Source organism: Convolutriloba macropyga, unplaced genomic scaffold (genome assembly GCF_964194025.1).
Source record: "Convolutriloba macropyga unplaced genomic scaffold, txConMacr16.3 SCAFFOLD_1359, whole genome shotgun sequence".
In the NCBI taxonomy this organism is placed as follows: Eukaryota; Metazoa; Xenacoelomorpha; order Acoela; family Convolutidae; genus Convolutriloba; species Convolutriloba macropyga.
The window spans coordinates 1-9,431 of NW_027451582.1; the positions used below are offsets into that span (position 1 = coordinate 1).

At 34.6% G+C, this 9,431-nt stretch overlaps 1 protein-coding gene across 2 annotated transcripts; it reads right to left on the reverse strand.

Annotated features, from left to right (window-relative positions):
• Positions 1–1,087: 1,087 nt before the first annotated feature.
• Positions 1,088–7,270, reverse strand: LOC142356813 (tabserin-like). 2 transcript variants are annotated; one of them, XM_075408600.1, is made up of 2 exons: positions 6,980–7,270; positions 1,088–2,175 (listed from the first exon to the last, which is right to left on the reverse strand). In XM_075408600.1, the coding sequence occupies exon 2, from the start codon at positions 2,145–2,147 to the stop codon at positions 1,281–1,283; it is 867 nt and encodes a 288-aa protein (XP_075264715.1). In that variant the 5' UTR covers positions 2,148–2,175; positions 6,980–7,270; the 3' UTR covers positions 1,088–1,280. The 2 variants fall into 2 exon arrangements, with proteins under 2 accessions (XP_075264715.1, XP_075264714.1); XM_075408599.1 differs by lacking the exon at positions 6,980–7,270 and adding an exon at positions 2,728–2,876.
• Positions 7,271–9,431: the final 2,161 nt, after the last annotated feature.

A 9,431-nucleotide genomic window follows, 5' to 3' on the forward strand; every position in this document is an offset into this window, starting at 1 on the left:
TTACAATTTGGGATATGGCAACTCCATTACAAAAAAACTTTCAAAAATATTTAAAAATCTACAAATTAGCTCTTTAATTTTAATATACTTGAGAATTATAATTGTTATTATTTCGATAAGATATTAGGGATTATTTCCCTAATATCTTATCGAAATAATAATTATAATTCTCAAGTATATTGAAATTAAAGAGCTAATTTGTAGATTTTTAAATATTTTTGAAAATTTTTTTGTAATGGAGTTGCCCTATCCCAAATTGTAACAAATTAAGTAGTTTTATGTTTGGGGCTGCATAATTTTCGATATGATTTGCCCAGAGATTTAAAACTAATTTTCCCCTTTTCCGATGTAAAGAGAAAGAAAAAGTGCAGCTGTAGAATTTTTTTTTCATTTTTAAGGAAAATTGTTAATGTTTCCTTGAACTTGGTGTCAAATATGCTGTTAATTTCCGATTATCAAAAAAAAAATTTGTTAGGGAATTTCAGGAATAACTAAAAAGTACAATGCATTTTGGGATAGGGCAACTCCATTACAAAAAAACTTTCAAAAATATTTAAAAATCTACAAATTAGCTCTTTAATTTCAATATACTTGAGAATTATAATTGTTATTATTTCGATAAGATATTAGGGATTGCGATGACAGATAATAAAAACTTGACTAGCTAAAAATTTTGATATTTGAATATATTAGCACACAAGTTTCCTCTAAGAGTATCTTTACAATATGTATCCAAATGGGGAACCAATTTTTTCCCTACTTCTCTTTTCTTATGATTTAAACAATTCGTTGATGAAAGATTTGTCAGTAAACTGAAAAGATGGGAAGTGCGCTTCATTTCTAGCAACGGGAGAACGTAAATATCCACTATCCAAAGAAAAAATATGACTTTAAACGAATGGCTGTATAAAAAATTGAAGAAACTAAGACACCCTGCGAAGGCTAATTCAACATTAAACTGAACACACCAATTGACTCACCTTCATTCATTTGACTATCCAGTTTTCATGTTCAAGTATTGATACACAAGCAACTAGTGCCAAAAATGCATTAAAAACTGGATTGTGAAGATAAAATAGATTCATGGTACAATTCTTTAAAATGCAAAATAAGTGTTCCCCATTTAATTATTAAGCGAAGCCCGTCGCCATTTTGATCATTTTCCCAAACCAACCTCCACCCCTTTCCGGACATTGTTTTGAAAGTAACATAGATCAACATAAAGACTGGCATAATAAAGTTAAATACAATACGATCAAATCCAAGGCTCTCGGCTACGTTTAAACCATCTTTTCCAAAATCCAGCCTCTTATGGGAAATATGGCCTTGTACACTGAAATTCCTGGAGAAATATCGCAACTCGGCGATCGCACCAATACTCCGTCCAGATAACACTTCCCAGTAACCGGGTCCTCGTAGACGACAGGGGCGCCGTTATCGTGAGGACAAGCGCCAGCCCGAAGACATCCGAAATCATTAGTGTTCAGGTTCGTTCCCGCACCATTGTTGTCCCTCACGTTGACCTCAGAACAAAGAGGACGGGAAAGTAGTGAGCTGGTTGCGACGCCAGCATTAAGCATCTGGTTTTTTTCATCTAAATGTCCCGGTGGTTCCCAAAATATAACCAAGCGAGCGGCGTCAGAAGTGAACGATTCAATTGATTTCGGTGGCGTGATCAAGTTTACAACCTGAATCGAACCGGTCAGCTCCAACTCTTTGCTAAGAATAACCAAAACGACAGTATTTGGGTCATTAGGCAGACCCAGCGCTTTGATATCTGCAATTGGTATAGCCATTTCCCAGCTGTTCCGGTCAATTTCAGTCACACCAGCTATGACTCTGTACTCACCGCTATTGATATCTTCAAAACAAGCTTCTGCGGTGATAACAGTCATGTTGGACAAAATAGCTCCCGAACATATCACAACACCATTACGCATGATGGCAACCGCGAAGGGGGCATCGACGTTTGCAGTACTCCATCCCAAATCCCGTTTGCTTCTTAGTTTTTCGTCAGTTCCCACTGATTCACGCCTTACCAGTGGATTTTCAAGGCTGGTCAAAGCAGAAGTCGGTGTCATTGTGGTCAAGAAGACAACAAAAGTCAGAGCTGCTAAGCAATTGATCGGAATGTATCTTGCAGTCATTGTACTTTATATTGGCTCTAGATGAGTTCTAAAATTTAACTTCTGTTTATTTATAAAGAACATGCAAAAAATAATTTATTTGTAAAAAATGGTTTCAACAAAAATTAACAAGAGAGCATTCGTGCAATGTGCTCCATCCTTTTCGCGAAAATTTAAAATTCGACAAAATTGTAAATTTGTTTTTAAAAATAAACAGCTAAAAATAGCTCTCTGGACAACGACTTTGAGGTTAAAAAATTACACTTTCTGTAACAGAGATGCTACGTACAATTTTACTATAAAAGTTCAGCTATATAATTATTGAGAGATACAAACCAAATAGTTACTGAGATAGAAATAAATTTTCTATAAAAGTTTTCTCCAAAAAGTCTTTACTAGCGTCATTTTTATGGTGCGAAAATTTTACTTATCATATCATCATTCCTGAAAATTGGTTGAACAACATAAATTTCCAAAGGTTATTTAGTCACTCTACGTTCCTCATAATTTGAGATTGACTAAAAACAAGAGAAGTACACGAACTCGAGAAGAATTGCAAATAATTCTTGAAACTGAATTGTTGTGTTAAACGTGAACTTACATTTATCTCATCCGATTTCTTTCTACTTTCTAATGGATAATTTTTTAAAGCTTTTTGTCATTGAAAACCAAAATCAGATCAATTTTGGTTCAAATTTTTAACACCGAATAAAAAGTAGCTGAGAATGAATCCGCTGGTACGATCGTAATTTCGACTTTTATCTCTAAAATTCAATAAATGAAAGTCAATTTGCTCTGTTAGTTGATGAGGTGCAACCGATGTCGAGAATTAAACAAATAATTTGCGGACATCAAAGAACTCAAACGATCATCATTCTTTTGAACTGTTTTTGATCATTAGACAGTTAAGAATTTTCTCCAGAGCGCATTACAGCTATTTTGAGATCTGATTCTATATTTGTTAGGAAAATTTATCAGTTGAAAATGTGCTTGATGCTATCAACTGGGGTCCCTGAGCTCCGGTATGTCATTAAATCACAAATATGGTAAAAAATGCGCACTTTAGCATTACCGAGAAATGGATAAACCATCAAATTGTTCGCACGATATAATCTGTTAATTAGAGCTGCATTGTCGATACAAACTTAAGATACAAGCCAAAAAAAGAAGAAAAAAAGACTTTTTCACTCTGTGCAGCTGAAACGCACAAAACTGAAAAACAGACAATTGATATCTTGGATTGAAATTCTAGAAGAATTGCAATAATTCAAATTTGTCAAAATCCTTTTGTACCGAATTTGAAGCGTCGCAAATTTTCAGAAATAATTTTCAGCATAAACTGACATATAATGTGTGCCAAAAAGTTGATAATTAAACGAACGCTTCAAAAAATGCTCGACAGAGTGCAAAGATAGATAGAAAGCTTTCCAAAATGAAAAAAAGAAAACCAAATGAAATAGAATGAAGGGTGAGAATATTAAGGGTCAAATACCAAAGATTAGTTTTTCGAACGTTCTCGTATTTCAATTTTTTGCGACTGCATATATTGCCGAACATGTTTCCTTTCTCTCGTAATCCTCTGAAGGAAAAAACAGAAACGGACAAGTCCTGAAAAATAATTCAGAGAATTGAATGGAAGATCGTGACTTGCCGACTTATTGTTCCGACCCACCGATTTACGCATCGTAGAGGGTTGTGAGCGGTATGAATAAAAAACCCAACCTGCGTAGAATTTAGAATTAAAAAGATTTTTTTGAATTTTGTTATCGAGGTTTGAAGTTTTGTGAACGTTTGAACGTTCGACTGCTTTTCTTGAAAGATTGAATGTTTTTGTCAATATTTTCGAAATTTTGCCAAAAAATGTGTCAATTTTGCTTAAATTATGTAAACATTTTAAAAACAGTTGGTTTTAGCTTTAAAGATATAGAAGTATTGCTGAACTGTCTGATCCAAGTTTGACAAGTTTTTTTCAAATTTTTTCCTCTTTTCATCAAAAATGGGACCAAATATGCATCTTTAGGCCACTTTGTATAAATTTGCCGTAAATGCATTAAAAGAATGCTGTCAAAATCTGAAAATCTGTGGAAGCTCCAAAAAAAACAAGTTTTAAGCGCGCGTCCAGTGAGTGTTCTGAAAACACTATTTTCCCGGTTTTCCATATTTAAAAATGCCTTTCCGAGTTTTTTTTTTTATAATTGTAACGAATAGGTTATGGTGTTTAACGGCTTCGACATTCTCTCGCTAAATTTATTTGAATTTTGGACTTTCGTCTTAATTTTTCCTTCCTTCGTAGCCATATGCATTTTCTTAATGACTTCCTGTTATGGACACAGAAAAAAACTTTTTAAATATCTCTTTTGACAGCTAAAGGTTTTCATGGCTTCGAAAAAAACTATTTTTGAAAAATATAAACGTATTTTATATCCTTGCTTTTCTGTTCTTCTTTGTCTCTTTTTTTAAATAGTCTCATGCATCACTCATGAATCACAGTTCACAAATTACATCATTGATTGCCAGCTGCAAATGTGAATCGCTTCCTGTGAAGGCATAGGTGAAACTCTTTTTTATTTTGACAAACTAGTGGTTTTGCTTCGAATTCAATCGTTTTCAAATAATTTAGTTGTATTTACATTTCTAATGCAAATTCGGAAAATTTTGTTTTTTTTGTCTCCTTGTTATCCAGTCTCACTAATGAAGGGTTAGATATCATATTATTGGTGTAGAAAAGAATCTAAATTGAACATATTTTATATCTCTAGAAAATTGCTATTTTTAACGGTTTCGACACATTTATTCGCAAGATTTACCGTTGTTTTTTATCTTTCTTCTGTCTTTGTGCTTTTGTAGGCCTATGACATACTCTGGTTAACAACAGTTCTCACTGGCAACGGCATTAAATGGAGATATACAAAGTTTTCAATTATTTTAGTAAAAAGTTTTCAATGATTTAAGTTGATTGCTAAGGTTTTTGGGAATAAATTAGACATTGAAAAAAAGTTTTTAACTTTTTTTCAATGACTTCCTGTTTCCTAGTTCTATTAATAACACATCACCTATAAAATCAAATGTGTTGCACGAAGACAGTTAATGAGCTACGTAGTTAATTTTCTTTAAAAAATCATTTTTTAGCACAAAAACACAATTCAAAAACTTATGAGCTTCCAGTTGTAAGACTCCTAAGCTTCTTTTAGTTTTGGTCGCAAAGTTTTATTTCCAGTTGTTTAAGAAAGTTTAAATCGATTCTTTTAATGAACCATTTGTTTGACTGATTTTAGGTACTCTTTTAATACAGGAAACAACCGTTTTCTTTTAAGCTGCTATCTGAACACCTGTTAGAACTAGACGCTACACTAATTTTCTTGTTCTCTTATAATATTAACATAAGCGCCGACTTTCGGCAAACTCTCATAATTTTGAAATTCAGTTGCGGTGACCTCTTTTAACATTGATTTAAAGTTCATGTTTTTTATTTAAATTCGATACCAGCACAAATAAAAATTTACACTAAAAAGGAACACTTAACATCACGCACACATGTTCAGTTGCTGAGTGGTAGGAGTCACCAAAAAAAATTAGACTGGCGCGTGAACAAACGGTTATATCAGAAGTCAGGAAGCCAATGAATTAAAAACTTAGGCGTTAGAATATCGATAACGACTCGAAGAGCTATCATTTCTAATACCACCTCACCAAAATCAAAAATGTCGAAAGAATTAAGTTATGTTAAAAAATGTTAAAAAAATTAAGTACCTAATGAGACTAGAAAAAATCCTAACCACAATAAAGACACAATTCTTCGTTGGTGGGTGGCAGTGGTGGCGTGCCTTTTGAGGGAAGGTAGTTGGGTGGATAGGGGGATTGTGTTGGGTACCTGGGGGATTGGGGGGAGGTAGGCAGCTGGAGGGTAGTTAGTTGGGCAAAGGTAGGTGCACGGGTGCGTGGTATAGGTAGTTTGCAGGGGGAGGTAAGTAAGTTAACATGTTGGGGGGAGGGTTAGGCTATGAGTACCTGTCGTTTGGACAGGGATGTGGGACCGCTATGGTAGAAAAACTCCCCAAATAACCAAACATTACCAGCGTTCTTAATATTTATAAGTATCTCAGTTATTGTTTGGGTACAATGTTTGAAAATTGGAGTCAACGCTCTAAAACGGAAATCAATGTTCAAACATAACCGACTAAACGTCGGAAGAATTGCTATCGAACGACTAGTGGGGGCTCTAATCAATTGCAGCCTGCTTCAGTCAGGGGAGGGGAGCCTAAATTTGACTAAGAAGTTCAATAGTGGGCTTCAAACAACCCTATTAGAGGTTACCACTAATAAGATTTAAAGTAAAATTAGCGCCAGTTTCGGCGAACTTTTCATTTGACTTTTATTATAAAGTTGCGGCTCGAAAAATAGGATTTGTCAAGCAAAAATTTTGGAAAAAAAAAACACGTGAGCAATAATTGCTGTGAACTTCGTTCAAGAGCAATTAAAAATGAATGCCAAATTTCTAAGTCACAAACAAAATTGCTTTAACTAAAAAACATGCAATGTACACTCTTAAACAAGCTTACGTAAATTAGAATAATCAAAAATATTAGAAATATTGGGTTGGCGATTGATGCGACTTCGGCCGGAATGTGGGTGGACGAAGGTTAGGTGGTGATAAGTAGGTTTGAGAGTATGCAGCTGCTGGGGTTAGGTAAGCTGGGGAGGGGTTTAGATAGATGGATAGGGGGGTTATTATCTGGGAGAGGTGTTAAGTATCTGGGGGAGGGTTACGTACTGGGGGGGGGGGGCTAGACGGGGGGTTTCAGTAGTTAGGATAAGGAGGACAGATTTAAAGAATCAATAATACTCAAAATTACCTTTTAACCTTCGCGCGCAGTCGTTTGAAAATTAAAACTAGTCTTCCAGTCGTAAGAAAACAAATATGAGGCCAACAATAGCCTCCCGCTATGGCTTCGTGACCATTAATAAACTTAACAATGACTTTTGACGGTCACAATTGCGGGCACACAATAAACTTGGGGTCAAAAGCGGAAAAGACAACAAAACTATAGTCAATACTACATATGGCTGTTGATTTTCTTTTTTTTCGCAAAATTTTCTATCAAACCTTTAAAACGGAGACAATGCTATCTTTAAAATGACTTTTTACTGTTTTCAAAAGTTTTATAAATTGCAGTACAAGTTTGCGGTCATTTGAATTGATGCAGCATATCTTCCAATTGTTTGAAAGCCTTTGAATCATTCTAAATCCACGTCAAAAGATCTTAGGCAAACTAATATTTTAGATTCCATATAGATTTTCAGGATACCTTGTCGAATTAGCCTTTTATTTGAAAAACTTTAAAAATTATCAGCTAACAAACTTTCTTACTATTGAAGTCCCTCCCCACAAACTTTCAAATAAACAACTCTCAAACAAAGCGATATGAATCTAACGGCGGCAATTTTTCCCTGAAGAGAACAATGAAGTAAAAATTTTGTTCGTAGCGCATCTTCACGAGCAGAACCGTAAAACGAAAAAACGCGTAAAAAATGAGTTAGCCAGGACTTTCGTGCATACCATATTTATCAAATCTCTCAACTGTTTCATCGGTAAAATTAATTATTGAAAACACTGGCATAAAAAATCAAATTAACTACGATACCTAAAGCAATTTTTTAGTTTCCATTTTCTTTGGATTGAAAAATTCTACAATTTGTTAAAATTTTGCGGTTTAATTTAGCCATTTCTTAGCAGCCTAATAAAAAACAGACGGTAAATTGTCGAATCGTAGCCTCCGTTGACCAATTGTGACTAATGTGATGCGAAAAACGTGAGAAAAATGGGAAGCAAATTTAAAAACATAGCAGGACAAGTCCTGGTGTACAATTCAACGAATTTTCATTGACAAAACAAAAACTAGACTTAGAACGGACTATTAATGAATTGGGAAAACCGTTTCCGAAAAACTCAGATCAAAAAACGTTCTAAAAATCAATGTCAAATTTCCGCATGTGAAAAAAACCACAAGCGAGAGAGCGGTTTTCTGTCCAAAAACGGTTTTCTTATTCAACGTTAAAAGTAGAGCGAAAAAATTTGACGCTGCAAAACCTCTCGTTTTTTCGCTCCATTTACTGCTTAGGACTGACCAAAATCACTACTCCAATTTGACACAAAAAAAACATAGCAGGACAAGTCCTGACGTACAATTCAAAGAAATTTCATTGACTTAACAAAAAACTACACATAGAACGGACTACGAGTGACTTGGGAAAATTTTTATATTTCTATAAAAATCAGATAAAAAACAGTAAATCTATGTCAAAATGCCGCATGTGAACAAAAAACCACTAGCGAGAAATGGAAAAATTGTTCAAAAAAAACTAGGCCTAGTTGAAACAAACTAGAATGAACTAAAAATGGATTGGGAAAACGCATTGGAAAAAAATCGGAAAAACAGTTGAAACCAAAGTGAAATTGTCTCATGTGAAAAAACCACTAGCGAGAAAGCGAATTTTTGTTCAAACACGGTTTTCTCACTCTACTTTAAATTTAGAGCAAAAAAATCCACGCCGCAAAACCACTCGCTTTTTCGTTCTACTTCATGTTTCGTCCTGACCAAAATCACTACTCCAATTTCACTTCAAAAATCATGAAAATGTGTGAACAGATCTTTAAAAAAGACAGCGCCCCAATACAATTCAAATTCTTTGAATTGTAAAAAAGAGCGCCTAAATAATATCCATGGAGAGGCTGACGGTGGCTATTAATAATAAAAATGCGCGCGCTTAATCTATTTTTGACAATATTTTTCAAAATTTATTTCTTTTGAGATTTTAAAAAATGCTGTTTATAGGCGCTGAAGTGACAAACTTATAAAATCAGGCTGCTCAACTTAGTCTTATATATCAAATCTGCAAAGGATTCTGTATTCTCGTTGCACTCAACCACAAACCGATTAAAGTACGAGAAATTCCTCTCGTTCAGTTGCTCCCGGGCAATATAATTCAGAGCGGGATGCAGCATAGATAACTTTCAACCAGTGCCAAAAGATTCCGACCAGAGAGGGGCTCAAACTTACGGCCACCGTCGTATTACACTGAAGCTTGACAACTTGACTAGCAGGGTCTTGTCATCCCGTCTCTTACAATCAGTTTTACATTAAAAAGACACACGTTTACAATAATAACTTCAAACTTCGCTCGAGAGCAATTAAAAACTAAATGGCACATGAAAGTCAATCGAAAAGTTAAATCAGCCTGACAAAATAACTTCACAAAAACAACAGGACTAAAATAATTGCTATCTCTCAGAGCGGTAAATCAAAG

What these genes read in the sequence shown, in the direction of transcription:
- LOC142356813 (XM_075408600.1), bottom strand. Translation starts at nt 2,147, where the DNA reads ATGACTGCAAGATACATTCCGATCAATTGCTTAGCAGCTCTGACTTTT.